Below are 15,582 nucleotides of genomic sequence, written 5' to 3'. Positions count from 1 at the left end.
AAAGATAAGCCAGTAATTTGGATTGTCAAAGGTTCATGTTCTTATATCACTAGAAGTGAAATCCACTCCTAAAAAGTTCAAGCATAAGGGAAGCGAACTAATCTTAGCATGTGCTGGAAGACATGCCGAACAGCTGGTATGAAAAAAATCACCTTGGCCAGAGCTTGCGTTCACGTCACCTCCTTCGGGGCCTAAGCCGGAGCAGATGTCAGAAGACAAAGAGGCTTTGACAGAGCACGGCTGCTGCGTCTGAACAGCCTTCCCGAAGGTGGCTGACGCAGGGGAAGTGGCTGCTGCTGCTGCTTCGGGAGATCCAGGCTGAGCTTTAGTTGTTTCTTTGTGGGGTGAGTCTTTAGAGTCTGAAAGATTACCTGAAAGAGCAAACAAACAAAACGCATGCAACGGCAAACGCTAGGAAACCACCGAATAAAAATCCGTGCCTAAAAATAAGCGTTACTTTGCCACTAAGAGGAGCAGCGGTTTACGACTCTGAAGTACTGTATGACGCACAGGCTTTACGGATAGCCTGCACCAGAAAATAATCTACGCATACTATTGCTGATCCAGTTTCTCCAAGAAGCTTATGGAGTAGGCTTGATTTTTACCGTTCCTTTTCTGCAGTTTCGAGAAAGGCTGGAGTCGGGACTGCTGAAATAAAGCGAGAGCTGCAGCAGTGCCGAAGTAGGAGGATGAACGCGCAGAACGACTGAGCAGAACATGTAGGTTTGCTCTCAAACATGAAAGGTGAAAGCAAGCAAATGGAGAGAAATAAAAAGTTGCTGCAAAGACACGAGGAACTTTTTATTTATAGCTATCTATATATAGATAGATACATGTCTATATGTAAATACCTGTATCTATATATCTATCTACATGGATATCTCGGGTAAAGAGGCTTTACCACCAGAATACCTTTGTAATCATTTGTTCCATGGATGTATCAGCAAAAGCATCTAACAATGGAAGTGACAATTACATCACTGACCGTATTAGAAACCGCCTGCCCTTGATCCCTAAAGGACGGACCTAGGAAGGCCAAAAATGAGGAATCTACATAGTCAAGGATGAGAAGACTCAGGCGTGAATACAGATTCTCGAAGGTAACATGAGCTTTACGCAGTGCCTCAAAAAAGTGGAAAATAACACAGAAGAAATGCATGAAGGAAAGCATGCACCGAAGTAGCAGTCTGAGCAGTTTCTGCTCACTGACTGAAGGTGACGAGGGTTGCGGGGGGGGGTTGGGAAGAGAGAAAATTGGGACATTTTATGCAGAAATAAGCTTTAATTCTTTGGACTAGGGTAGCACACCGACATGAGCCAAGATCCATGAATGGAGACAGATGTGGGTTTTGTGAATAGACAGAGGGGAAAAATGGCTAGAGAGAACCCAAGAACAAACTGGAAAATGAACGGACCAAGGATAACAGACATTCAGAGTATCTCATCACAAGGAAAGGAAGTAAAACCTATGCACGTCGGCCAAGCAGCAGCTAAAGAGGTATAAAGCATATATTCTCTGTAGGCGAGAATACTGAGATTCAAGATGGATCACAGAACATCTTGCCTCTGAATATCTTTGCTTTTCCTATCTCAGCTGAAATCCTTAATTAAAAGCAAAAACCTCCAAAACGCTCTGTCTATAATTAAGATTGATGCAATGAAATTCGAAGTGGACTTATGATGCAGTGACTTTGAAAACAAGTGCTACCAGGTTTGAAATACAGGTTTGACGCTGGCAGTGCCGCTGCTCCTCTAAATAACAGCATGAACTAAGTTGAAGAAAAATTATTCATACTCTATTCTACATTTTGCTGAGGAAATAGGTACTGGGGTATATCAACATTTCCCAGTTGAATTATACCTTTATACTTACAAAAAGAGATAATGACTCAAGACTGCACTACCGTTTGAAAAATCTCAAACTACTTCAGATGGTCAAAGCATCCATCACAGTTTTATAACCGTTTTTACCTCCCATACTTTCGGGGAGCAAACGCAATCCAATCTTATTTATATGGCATCTTGTAGGAAAAAATAAACAACAACAACAAGATACAGCACATAGTCAATAGAGGATAACAGCACCTAAGAAGTGAATACAAACATCAATAAATTGCATCTGAAGAAAGGATGAGAAAATGTAACCAGGTTGTATTCCAAATTAAAGCGGAACATTGTTTCTCTGCCAAGCATCGGAACCGATGCAGAGAAGGTACGTATGGTTCAGCACTGGGCAGCTGTAATAAGCCTGTCCCAAAGGAAGCCCGCTTCAAAAACAGTTCGCGGTACGCAAACTTGAGTCATAGTATTAAAAACAATAAAAATTCAGTGCCTCTCCTGCCGCCCATGCAATTACACAGCAGAACCACAACCGACACAAACAACAGGCGGATGGAAAGCAACCTAGTGTACCTACTTGTGCTTGATGTTCCACTCCTGAGCTGCTGGACCAGAGGGTTTAATAGTTTTCCACCTTTCAATTTATTTTTGCTGGTTCTTCGGCGACGGCTGCTTGGTGGGGCTGAGTGAAGGAACCCCAGGTTGGGAGGAAGGGGTTTCCCTAACCGAATATACAGTGCCTCTATCTCATTCTTCTGCTGAGTCTGAAGTTCAGCAATTTCTTTCATATGCCTAAACATAAAAAATAAAGAAATCTGCTAGCAATGTATTTGATAAAGCACCACACCTTGACAGCATAATTAGTTATAAAAAAAGAAACAAAATAGTCTTCGGTTATAAAACAATCAACTGCTCATCCGTACGTGAAGTTATAACAATCTAGCTGGCAAATGTGGTGACTGACTTCTCAAATATTCATTTACAAGACAGAATCCTAGACAGCTAAAAAGATTTTCAACATCCTCGGTAAAAACAAGTGGCTTTGACATGACATCTGACAGGAACTCCAAACTATTCCAGAATTTCTCTCTTCAAACCAGTGGCTTCAGAAAAGTTAACTCTCAAGACACGTACAGCAGTTTGAAGGAGTTCAGCGTGAAGAAAAGCAAAAGTGCTTCCCATAAAAATGCCATTAGCACATGAATCATTACCTTATTTATAACACAGACTTCATGATGCCATAAAGTCAGTTTAAAGGTTTTGTATTACTGTAGTTCTGTTTTAAAAAGATGCATCATCTGCATTCAGTAAAACCATTATACCTTAGGATAAAGTTTAACATTTTGGTTAAACTACCATCTAATGCTAGTTTTTACCCATCACCTGCCAGGAAAAAAAAGAAAGCGTTCAAATTTAAAGAAGCTAGCTCTCAGGACTGGCAGCACGACAGACTCCTGCCAGGCTCACCCAGCCTCCCGCTGAGACTGGACCGATGATGAGAGATCCGATGGGAGGCGAAGCGAGGGTCTTACCTGCCTAATAGATACTAGGTTATCCACTGTAAAAGCCAGTTTGGGAATAGTGATGGGTCCGTAGACCGGGCAGTCTAAATCACCCTTGCAGAGAAGGGCGTGAAGAGAACACTACGGCAGCTGTCTATGCGGGCATCCAGATTATTGTTACGCTGCCTTAAATAGCGTCCACATGGGAACCTACTATCACATACATGACAAGTGCTGTTGTTTGCTACCACATCAACATAGCTTTTCCGTAAGGAAACTGGACATCGCAGCAGAAACGTTTTGGGGTTTAAAGAAGTTATTATTGAACTATTCTTCTAAATGGGACTGACAAATAAAGTGATGCATAAAAGGATGCATATTCCGGGGCAAGGTCCTAGCGATGCCCAATTTGTCCAGAACCAGTTTACTCATTACAGCTATGAAAACCACATATTTGCTCATCACACGCAGAGATGCTGCCTAGGTATCTTAACACAAGCTTCCCTAGCGTTGTTAGCGAACACGACATACTTTTCTCTCAGGTTCTGCAATTCTTTCTTCATATCTGCGTCTTCAAATTCCGAGTCGTTGTCGCTGCTCATGTATGATGACTGCGAGTGGAAGGATGTTATGTTGATGGTAGGAATTTTTGTTCCTTGCCCGTTAGGTGAATCGAGGCCTGGCGAGCTAGCTTTGCCAGATCTTTGCAGAAAAGCAGCTGCTTTTTTAATTAAGTCAGTGGCTGCACTACTGCTCGGGGGGGACAGTTGGGCAGCAGCAGCCGACTGACGATGGAAAGGCTCATCAGCAGAATCACTCGAACCCTGGTCACAGAGGACATCGACAGAAGAGGCCGTCTGCACCCGTCGGACAGCTGTCTTCAGATCAGGGCTGGAAGGTAGCTCATCCAAATAGACGTCTGGGGGTGCTGAGAACCTTAAGCAGTGCGGCGCTGTTAAAGTTAATTCATCTTGCGTGCTGATTACTGAAAACCTGCCAATAGTTTTGGCTGGTGTACCGCTATCATGAGTTTCAGCCTGTTTTCCATAGGAACCAGAGTCTAGAGAGTCATCCCTTTGAAGGTTATTCATCACCCCATCTGCTGTAGATATCTGTGTTACATTATCTGTGTGTGCAGACAAAGTCATAGTCTTTGCCTTCTCGCTCCTTTTAGAAGTTTCCATCTGTTTAGTTATTCTTGATGATGTAGGTGCAACCTGGAGAAAATAACGGAGATTAATTTTGAAAGTAACTGTAACAATCAAGCATAAAACCGCTCCTAGTTTCTGGTTACCTGAAGGAGGCCTTTTGTCGTAGCAGCAGGAGCTGAAGTGATGCTTGCAGCTGAACCTGTTTTACAAGTTGGAAAAGAGATATATTCATGTCTGGAATGCTTTAGTATAATAAAAGCCAACACGTTTATTGTGATAAACTGAAGTGTGATAAAGTGTAGCACTGAAGAATAATTTAAATATCCAATCTTTGTAATACAGGATCTATAAATGCAGGAGGCAGCATCGATGATAATATAAAATATCTGCAGGTAGGCACTCTCTTCAATCTATTGATTTGGGGAATTCAAATAATAATAGGAGTGTGGAATTTCATTAGTCAGCTGAAAATTAAGGCGAAAACCAGAAGAAGAATGACATCTGCATGGTACATTGGGCCTGCATTACTACGGCGTTCTTGATGTCTTGAAAAAGTAATTGCACTCAGCTATTCATGCATACAAAATGCTGCAGTTGACCACAGATGGACTGGTATTTCACACCTTTCATTTGGCAGATGCTGACACCAACAATTAAAGGTGCCTGAAATGAAGTTAAACGCACATTGCTGAAAGCGGAAATTATAAGCTCAAAAGACGGCCACTCGCACCACAGAAGCACGCAAGAAGCAAAATATTAGTGGCAGTAATCAAGACGCAGTTATTTCACAACCTGGACACTGGTTTTGAAGTTAAACCAACAAACGCAAGCTTTTCAGAAAGCTGCTTTCTTATGGCACGTTGCACAGAGTGAACATAAGGCAAAAATCTGTCACTTCATAGTTCTGAAATGGTGAAACACATCACTGCTTGATGGTATCTAAGATACATTAATTTTACTGCACAGCGCTACATTCCACTTGCATACTCTCTTCTTTGTCTGTAGCGAGACAGACGAATGCAGGCTACCCAAAGTTTTCCCCTCTCACACTGACCTAAGAGCAGTGGACGATCTATGTCCACCAGGACAAGAATGATCTGCGTTGTCGCACAAACCTGGTAGCCAGCTTTGCCACAACAATCTCAAAAAAATATATATTATAAGCCCTCCCCAGCGCCACCCATGACAGCAGGGGCAGTTTTGGGTTCCTCAGCCCTTAAAACTTCCCATGACTTGCAAGACAGGTAAATGGGGCATGATAAATACCCAGTTTCTTACTATGGCTCCTACTACTTTATTATAGAAAGTGCTGTTGTATCTACAAGTACCTAAAGAAAAGTACTCTTTACTAGTTCTCCATGGGACTTCCTTGAAAAATCTTACAGGCTTCCCCCGAGAGGGGCTACCCTCAATCATGTTATTTGTGTCAACGCATTTTTATGAAAGCCAGGAAATCCGAGGGACTTTCTGTTTGGACTTTTAAGGGCACTGGAAATTTATTATTGGGAACATAGCCTTCCACGTGAATACCCGATACCTACACCGCAGACATGTATTGCATATTTACGGTTTAAAATAAATCCGCCTGTGAGGCAGTCTCTTTCTAGGAAGCTTGACAGAAGTGGGTCGTATAATATTAGTTATATTACAAGTAGGATCAGAAATGCCTTGTGCTGGGCAGTGCTCTGCAGTTAACCAGAAGGGTGAGCAGCAAGGGGACACCGGAGGAGAGGACCACGCACTAGTACAGATGCATCGCTGCCGTTCATCTCTGAAAGGAGCATTACCTTTTCTGCTTGCTGACCCACCTCTTGCTTCTGAGGAATGAGCACCGATGCCGGTGACCTCCGACTTCTCAAACTTTCGGTAAAAAGGAAAAAGAAAAAGAATTTCAGTCTCGCGCACAAAGCAGAAAGGCAATGTGTTCTCCTTCCCTCTCTCTCCCTCTTTTCTGCCCTCACACTATTGTGGAATATTAAACTATTTTACAGTGTCTGTGGCGGTGGCCTTCTAGCTTTTCCTTCAAATCCATTTTTTTTTCCTCCCTTGGAAGAAAAAAAAGCAGTGGCAGTGTCACAGAGGGAACTGCAGCCTAAGTTACTGAAAAATAGGCACTGAATTATATATAACAGTTTGGGGTTTTGTTCTGGTTTGCTTTTCCAGCCAGACTGTACATTCTTCATCTGTATGTCTGTCTTCAGAAATTTTACGTCTCTCTTCTCTTATTGGCACAGATTTTAATAGGACAAATTCAAATTACTGGAAAGACATAACACCTTTCATAGAGAGAAAATTTTATCTGCTGTAGAAGGTCATTTATTATTATAAACAATATGCTCTGAAGAGTTACTCAAGTGCAGCCATCTCTCCTGTAACATACAGCATCTTTCAGGCAGTTGATACAGTTCATCCAGCTGAAACTACACGGAACAGCCTCATCCTTGCTACTGGGTGATGTCATTATCTCCAGAAACGCTACGTTTCAAGTAAGATATACACTGATCTTCTAGCAGAAAGTGCTGCAAATCTGTTGAATTTCATAAACTCAGGATTTTATCTGGAAGAACGCAACACAGGTGCACAGTCAAGACACTGAGTAAATAATGACCCAGACCTCCGGCTCCAGCTTTCCTTAGATGCTTCCCAGTGCAGGCTTGCTCTGCCAAGCTCAGGGGAAGACAAAAGAAATCGTTACTGGAAGCAGAGCAAGCTTTTGCCTACGGAATGTCTTCCTGTAGCTGCAGCACTTGAACAAAGCAAAGGCTCCTGAAGTGTTTATTTTATTCAGACTGACTTGGAAGGCAGGCATTATAATCACTGCCATTAATTTATATAAAAAAAAAATTCCTATTAAAGTATGATCGTCTTCATCAGAACTTGAATGACTATACCTCTCATTGTGTTTTATGTTCTTAAACTACAAAAAAAAATTATCACATTTCTGCCTGCTTTAGAAACAGGACACAAGAGGAGGAGAAGGAATTAAGATGATATACCACTTTTAAAACCAAAGGAAAAGTCTGGCTTTCACTAACAAGCATTTATGTAAAATGAGTCAGAATGCATCTGACAGTAAAAATTTAAGAGAACTTTCACACTGGAAAGCAGTCAACAGACAAAAGGTAATACGCCCAGGAGCAGAAACATAAAATGTTTAGGGAAGCAAGAAACCTATACGTGTCCTACCACAGGCTCATTGGTTCTGAGCTCTGCTTTGCTGCTGTCCCTAACAGCTGGATTTGGGGGTATAAAGGGCAGATTTAGCGTGTGTATATATATATTGCTGGACTAACCAGTATTGGGTAGGGTGAGATCTCAGATGGTATGAGTGGCACCGACTGGGCCTCGGCAGCAGCTTTCACCTCCTGGCCGGTATCTGCGACATTATGGCCTGGTTCTCTCAAATCCAACGCGGGAACTTGATCTTTGGGAAAAGGTGGCAAGTTAAATTCACTGTCGCCCTGTTCTAATGGAACAGAGGTGTCTGGAGTCCCTGCTGATGCAGAAGTAGGAACGTACTCCTGGTAAAGTAAATTGCGCAATTTCTCATCAAGACTTTTTATTGTGTTGTCAACGAAGTCCACCCTGGGTGGTCCCTCTCCGTCGGACTCGGCGGTGCTCGGCTGCTGCTGTTGCAGCAGGCTGATCCCCACGCCGGCGCAGGCTACGGGCTGCGCCTGGGACAGCATCGCGTGCTGCTGGGAGGCGGCCACTGGCACCTGAGTAGGGCTCTGGAGCTGAGAGCCTGCCAGACCGAGAGGATCGGATGCGGCGGCTGCAGGGAACGCTTGGTTGATGAAGGAGTGCTGCACCACGCCAGGCTGGCTGGCCTCTGGCAGGTGAGGGACCTGCGCCGCAGGCTGCCGTTCCAAAACGACGGCGTCCGGGAGCACGGGGAGCGGGCAGAGCTCTGCCGCCTTCGCAGGAGCTGCCGGGACTGACTTGTGCGGCCCGACGCTGCAACACGCTATCTCCACGTCAGGGACACACGTGCCCTCGTCAGCCTGCGGCTGCAGGTGCTGAGGAGCGAGGAGAGCATCGGAAGGCTCCTCCAGCAAGGCGGCACGGGGGACAGGAGTGCCCGGCTGAGCGGGCATCGCTGCCTTCAGTGGAGAATACTCCAGCTGACCTCCGTTAGCAGCCGCCTGCTCTAGGATATTTGGAGCAGATCCCAGCAGTGCCGGAGCTGAAAACTCTGCCTGGCTCGATAAGCCGGCGGAAGATGCTGCGGCAGGAACTTGTGTCAAAGATGGAGAGGCTCCAATGGGGCTGTCACATACACCTGCTTGTAGGGGAAGCTGCTGACCAGCTAAGACACCAGGCGGATCCGCCACCGCAGAGCTCGCTTGCTGATCATCCGACTGCTCCAGGTCTAAAAGCATACAAACACCAGGTCAACTTTTTTTACGAGCCGCACAGAACGAAAGGAAGTCACTGCAAACCTTCCCGGTTAGCTGCAGTGATAACCACATCTAGCTGTAACCCATTAGTGCTTCCCGTCAGAAAATAACTGTTATACAAGTCAAATTAGAACCCAAAATTACACATTATGCAAAAATACTGCACTGAAAAGACACTGCTTATTAAAACAGCAGGGACTAGAAATTCAGCTACCTTATAGCGTAAGGCAGAGTTAAAACACTGAGACTGTTCTGAAACTCAAATAAACATTCCTAATTTTCAGATTAGGAATGTTCAATACCAGAAACACACTTAAAATGCATGACTTAAAATTCATCACTTTCTTCCTCCGACTAAATGAAATGAAACAATCACAACCAAGTCAGGTGAGAATAGAAGAGAGATGACACAGCAACTTCAGAGAAGAAAACATTTTCTATAAAGTTTGTAAATACCTGGACCTTCAGACTGCTGTGTACTCTGAGGTACCGGTGGAGAAAATTCTGGTGCATCAGTACTAGGGTTTTCCACAACAGGACATATAATAAACCACCTTTTTCCAGTATGCAAAACTAGAGGTGAAAAGAAAATAAGAAGTAAACACAATAGTTTCCATTCATTCCAGATCATCTGTCAAAACCTAGTCTTAATTTCCATGTTTAGAAAGAAAATCAGAACTTCTACAGTATTAGCCAAGATTAAATCAACGGCGCCTAATTTGTTTCTCATCCCTTCCGGAAGGGAGACAGCGATGCCTCCTGATTCTGCCACATATTTTAAGTTATTTGAAAATTTGTTTTCAAGTGTTCATACTTTTAGAAGGGCAATAGTTATGTACCTGAAAGTTTTATTAACGGTACTGTGGACAGTTTTCTCACAAGGAAAAATCTGTTAATTTTGTAAAGTTTATCCAGCTTAACTTTTCCACGTTGGAAGTTTTCTAGCTAATATTTCCTTCCACATCTTATCTCAAAGCCTAGCATATGTAAATGGCAAACCAGAACTATACACACTTCATCACTTTCATTAGCAGAAATATAAATGTTGTGTTAAAAAAGGTGTACTGAGAAAATCGTATGATGTTTACAGGCAACAAATAAAGCAGATCTTTTGAGCAGAAAGTCTAGTTTGGAGGATTACCCAGTTTCTGCACTTGTCAAAGAAGAAGTTCCAAATTATCCTTCTTGCCCTGTAAGCATGGAGCAACTACACAGCGCCACATGCAGTAACGAGACTTTTGGAAACAATGCTTCCTTCAGCAGAGGGTTCATTCTTCCCACCAGCACACACTTACAGAGAGAATCAAGGGCAAATTCCCTTCCCATTCCATTTGCCTGTAAAACCCGTAAGACGCAATTGTGTTTGGAAGGCCAAGATCCCTCCCCTGTGACACCAAAGTAGCTGAAAACTTACGGGTTAGAAATTTCAACTAAATTACCAACGCAAACGTAATCTTTTAGCTTCCTCTTGCAAACGTAGTCACTGTTGTGGAAAGAGTATGCTTGCCCCTACCTTCTTGACTGTTCCACCACCGATTATCGGCTTGTGTAATTCAGGGCTTCTCTAAACATCCCCAGATGTTAGATTCATCCAGGTTAGCCCTGCGATCTTCCAGGTTGCTAACAGCAGGGACCGCTGTCATACCCATATTTCTAGATATATTTCCGACCACCAGTAACCGGTGGATTTCTTCCTGAATCTAGCAAACTTCTGCATAAGCTCATCACTGCCTTACAGCTTGAGATTAAGTTTGTATTCAAAGGCACATTTACCATTTTGTTGATACACGGGCGTCTTCATTTGAGACTGCCGCTTCTCCTGTTAAAAAAACAAAACCGAAACAATAGAAGAACTAGCCGTCTTGTATCAATGCAAGAGGAGCATCATTCTAAGGAGCGCTCATTGTAAGCCTTAACGGAGTAAAAGCATTATTTTTCTAGCTAAGAAACTTTTTTTTTTTAACACAGGACGTAAAACTAATTTACAGTAACTGGCTGTTAAGAAAAAGGAATCAAACTAGAAATCTTTGTTTAACATTTCTTACCTCATTCATTTCCAGCTTATCGGTATCTTGTTGGGGACTTGTGCCCTGATCAGAGCTTCGTTCTCCTTCTGTATCTTCACTGAGCATATCTTCTGCTTTATCAATAATATCTTTCATTTGTTCAATAAATGTCTCTTTTTCACTCTGCAATATGAATTCATTCTCTACCTGTAAGGCCACATCAAAATAAAGAGGAAAACAGTAATGTTCGATCAATGTGCCGTTCCACAGCTACCAGAAGGCTTGGTCAACAAGCACACATGAGAATAGGTTGGCTGAAGCAACTTGCTGCATTAAGATACTGCGGGCAGCCGCATCACCAACTCTTACCATGTAAGTAGCAATTTCCTCTGGCGCATCACCATCCAAATCAAACTTAAAAGTCACCATTTTGTGATTGTGTGTTTCAAGCTGGCACTCCACCATCTTATCCCCCGTGTTACAAACCTGCAGGCAAAGATTAACAGCCGTTATTTCTGGCACAGCCGAAGGAATCCTAAAGTCGCCCTCAAAGAGATGGTACTTGCATTTAATATGGTCAGTTTTGGTCTGCTGGACTTCTCCTGGCGTGAACGAGCACGTGTAGATTTCTTATGTTTCTTTGAAGACTTTCCTTCTTGTTTTCCACTTCCTATTGCTCCTTCAAAGCTGTCACTCATCTCTTTACCCGAAGCAACATCTGGACTCATGTAGCTTTGTAAGAGAAAGGAAGAAAAAACCCCAAGATAAAACCACCGTCACACACGACGGAGTTACGCATAGGTAAGATACACAACAGAGACTGAAAAAAAAAGTGTACATCTGCACCCTTTTGGCTCAAACTGAGCCCGCTACTGAAAGATGCTCAGTACCTGAAGGGACTACTCCAAGTCAGGCACGTTCTCTGGCTATCACACCTAATAAGAAATGATCTATGAACATTTCTGCCAATACCATAGGGAAAGTCCCATCGCTCAATATATCAATACATCCCCTAATCCCTTCACTTCAGGGATCCTTATGGTCCCTCTCTGAACTGCACAAGTCCCTGTTTTTCTAAGGTCCAGTTTTCTCAACTCCTGCTTGTCAGCACTCACAGCAGAAGGTCTGAACGGGGTCAGTTTATGTTTGTCGGAGATGAAGGAAAAGAGTGAGAAGTCGGTACAGCATCCCGTAAGAGACTGCCTCTCCTCCCTCTGCAGTTCTCAAGAACCAGAAAGAAGGTTTTATGCCACAATATCCCAGATGACCAGCTAGCAACAGTATATTATTTTTAGCAGCCAAAACTCTAGCTGCTAACAACCTTATTGTAATATGACGTGTACAGAAAACATCAACATGCAAGTAATTTGCAGGAAATTTTCAAAGGTTCATAAAAATCATGTCAGGAAGGAACCTTGTAAGGCCATCTGGCCTATTTATTACCCCAAGGTATGACCAGCTCTGTCTAAACCAGTTCTCACAGAGGTTTGTGTAAACTGATCTTACAAAGCTCCCGGGAGATTTCACAGCCTTCCTGGGCAATTTATTCTTGTGTTCATTTAGCCATACAGGCATACAGGAATTTAAGTCTAACCTATGGATCCCTTGCTTAAATTTAAAGCCTTTACTTCTTGTTCTGCACTAGTTGCACAGAACAGCTTATTTCTACTCCCTTTGCAGCTACCTTGTATGTGCAACTCGTACGTTAGGAAAGTGAACACATTTCGCGCACAGGATATAGATCACATCTTTGCTGCAATTGCCAGCCATTTGATTCATGTGCCGTTACCCTCCACTCTACAAAAGCACAACCCAACTCCAGCGCTGAGTTACCTATGCACCTGGCAAAGAGAGACCTCCCTGTACGACTACGAGACGTGTGCTGACACAGACCCTCCGTGCTGCCGCAGTCACGACAGTCAGATTCTCAAACACAATTCTGGAACAGGCAAATTAGAATTCAATAGATGACTGAAAATTTGATGTGCCTTTCTACAACAGATTAGATAGACAAAACGAACTAATTTTATGTAACTTATTTATAGCCAGAACTAACCTATAGTCACGAAAAATTAGATTTCACTTTCCATGCAGTATTTAAAAGCAGCAAACTCTTGGGAAAAAAGGTTCCATTTTAAGGTTGTGGGGTTGCATTGACTTGTGTCAGGCTAATTTTTTTGGTGGGGTAGGATGGAAACAGTAGGAGAGAGGTGTCTTCAAAGTTCATAAACTTAACTCATCTTGTCTATTCAGGAAAATAGAAAAGGGTCACGAAAATCCTACCCCCAAAGCTTTATAATCAATAAGAACAAAGTTGGTGCTGGCTCCTGCATTAGGCAAGGCATTCAGCTGCTTATGAACACACACTGTTCGTATCTACCTTATCCATATCCAAACACTGAAAAACCTGGCTTACTGCTGGTGCCGAAGCAGGAGCTGTAGCACGGGAGCAGCAGATGCCTGGGGAGGGGGAGTCCTGCCCCCGAAGCAGCAGCCACCACCCCAGCCAGCCCCTCTCCAGTCCAGCAGCGAGCCTTCCTCTCCAGGGCTCTTCCTCACTGCTTCCTCCAAACCTTGTGGCTTCCCAGTACAGAAACAGGCAGATGAGGGCTGGCAAAAATGGAAATTTGCTTTCGTTTCTGAGGAGTGCTGAGCTGGCTCTGGGGGTTATTTATCGTTAGTTCTGCAATTAGCATTACTAAGCTTGAGTGTGACCTCGCACGCTGCAAAACCACAGAACGGGCTTTGGCCGCGTGTCCTAACACTTGTTGTAACGATACCTTTGAGTGGCTCAACACACAACTCTCACCGACACACCATTCCCCGTAACGTACCTGGGGAAAGGTCATTACAGAAGGTGATAGAGGCATACCCAGTCCAAAGAGGGAATAAACTCTATACCCCGTTATACTAGCGTGGCACGTCTTTATACAGGTTCAACAGCATCCAAACCAGGGACTGTACCACTTCAGTTATCTTAACAAAAGAGGTTACGTGTTGAAATGAAAGCTGTTGTACATACATGAAGGCTAGGATGCAGCACCCGAACTAAAGAATTAAAAGAGTTGGAGGAGCTAAAATAGGCACACTGCACACAGAGTATCTGCAGCTTTCTCCCTAGACGTGCACCCTTCCATCTTCTCCTGGTCAGCTCCTGCTACTCTTCTCTCAGCCAAGGCAAAGGCCAGGCATTTGGCTTAGCCTTGTAAAGAGAGAGAGAGAGGAAAAACAGCCTCCAGAAAGAAAACATTTCTTATGCCAAAGAGATTATAAGGATACCTTTCACAGCTCTGTGACAGAGTTTGAAGTTTGTCCTGTATTGCCTGCTCCTAAAATGTAAGAAAAAGTCATTTAAGTAAATGCATTATATTGGCAGATGAAAAACACCTTTAAGAAAGCTTTGCTGTTGAGACACCAGTAATCCTAAACCATTCTGTTTAACCAATTCTTGGAACTCAGGAAAAAAAAAAAAATAAATGTCCCATTGTACCCTCCCAACATTTCTTCTGTCCAAAGCATCGATATCGGTGCACAACCACTTTTTAAGACAGAGCCACTAATCTGCTAGTCCCCTTCTGCTGTCTCTAAAGCAGAAGAGGTGGTGAGGGAAACAAAACAGTTCCCACCACAATGGAAAAAACCCGACTGCAGGACAAATCCACATCAGCACCTACCTAATGTTTTGGGGTTTTTTTAATGGATATAAAGTATAAGCTAATTTGCTTCATTGCTTTGTATAGTTTCCTGAAATATGTTAAGTATTTTCATTGTACTTGGCTTATTGTGAAAATTTCTGGGGAACTTACAAATAAAAGATGAAAAAATCATTATTTAAAAACACCACTCTCATATCATGTCCTCTTGCTCTCTACATAATAGAAATTTTCCCTAAAAGCTTCCCTCTTCACTGGTTGCAATGCTAGGACAGACATCGATAGCATGACTTTCGCACTGGGTCGACCTGTTTTCAGAGACTTTGTGGTGACGATGCTGCTGGCCCTACTGCAACAAATTTATCACATATGTACACAGACACACACACCACACCCCCCGTGCATGTATAGAACTGTGTATGTATACACACACCCCAAATATATTCATAAATATATTAAATTTTCAATATATTTATATATATATTTTTTAATATATATATAGACAAACATACGTCTATAAAACCCTTCTACAGACACACAGCTAGAAACAAGCCCCTGACTGTCATCACTACATCTTAATACCAAAGCAGCTGGTAGACTGGAGTTAAAAGCTTAGCGGTTAACCGGTCACCCCACTCATTGCTTATAATGCCACACGTATGCCATGCCAAGCTTGACTGCAGTTTCAATAAAACTGCAAAATTAATGAACAGCAAGAACACAGACATAATGTATCTAAATTTTAGTAACGCGCTTGATCAAGTGCCTTACAAAAATCTCATTTGCCTGATCAGTTCAGACTGGTTTGGATGTGAGTACTGCCACACATTTAAACAAAAGATAAGAGATAAAAACGTTATGGCAGAGTAGCAACAAAATGCAGTGTTTCGAATATATACAGATATGAAACTCCTCTTACACCCAAGAAGACCTTAGCAATATATGTCATAAGGTCAGCATGGGGAGCACGTCGATCAATTTGACCAGCCTATGATATTGGATTGATTTCTTAAATTGAAAGAGAGAACTTA

At 42.9% G+C, this 15,582-nt stretch overlaps 1 protein-coding gene across 13 annotated transcripts in view; it reads right to left on the bottom strand.

Annotated features, from left to right (window-relative positions):
• The window catches only part of WNK2 (WNK lysine deficient protein kinase 2), a 121,615-nt gene that overhangs the window by 25,851 nt on the left and 80,182 nt on the right, over positions 1 to 15,582 (bottom strand). For 9 of the 13 annotated variants that reach the window (XM_076345900.1, XM_076345894.1, XM_076345899.1 and 6 more), the window contains 12 exons: positions 14,178 to 14,227; positions 11,465 to 11,630; positions 11,268 to 11,384; positions 10,938 to 11,105; positions 10,666 to 10,711; positions 9,349 to 9,465; positions 7,786 to 8,864; positions 6,280 to 6,352; positions 4,636 to 4,691; positions 3,873 to 4,558; positions 2,417 to 2,631; positions 153 to 371 (listed from right to left, as the gene is read on the bottom strand). In XM_076345900.1, the coding sequence (XP_076202015.1) occupies positions 153 to 371; positions 2,417 to 2,631; positions 3,873 to 4,558; positions 4,636 to 4,691; positions 6,280 to 6,352; positions 7,786 to 8,864; positions 9,349 to 9,465; positions 10,666 to 10,711; positions 10,938 to 11,105; positions 11,268 to 11,384; positions 11,465 to 11,630; positions 14,178 to 14,227 (2,992 nt within the window). The remainder of the gene's footprint in view (positions 1 to 152; positions 372 to 2,416; positions 2,632 to 3,872; positions 4,559 to 4,635; positions 4,692 to 6,279; positions 6,353 to 7,785; positions 8,865 to 9,348; positions 9,466 to 10,665; positions 10,712 to 10,937; positions 11,106 to 11,267; positions 11,385 to 11,464; positions 11,631 to 14,177; positions 14,228 to 15,582) is intronic. The other 4 variants (XM_076345901.1, XM_076345905.1, XM_076345907.1 and 1 more) reach the window with 2 other exon arrangements.

Source organism: Aptenodytes patagonicus, chromosome 8 (genome assembly GCF_965638725.1).
Source record: "Aptenodytes patagonicus chromosome 8, bAptPat1.pri.cur, whole genome shotgun sequence".
Lineage (NCBI taxonomy): Eukaryota > Metazoa > Chordata > Aves > Sphenisciformes > Spheniscidae > Aptenodytes > Aptenodytes patagonicus.
Note: the sequence above shows the minus strand (reverse complement) of the source record. Positions and strands in the feature narration are given on the sequence as shown.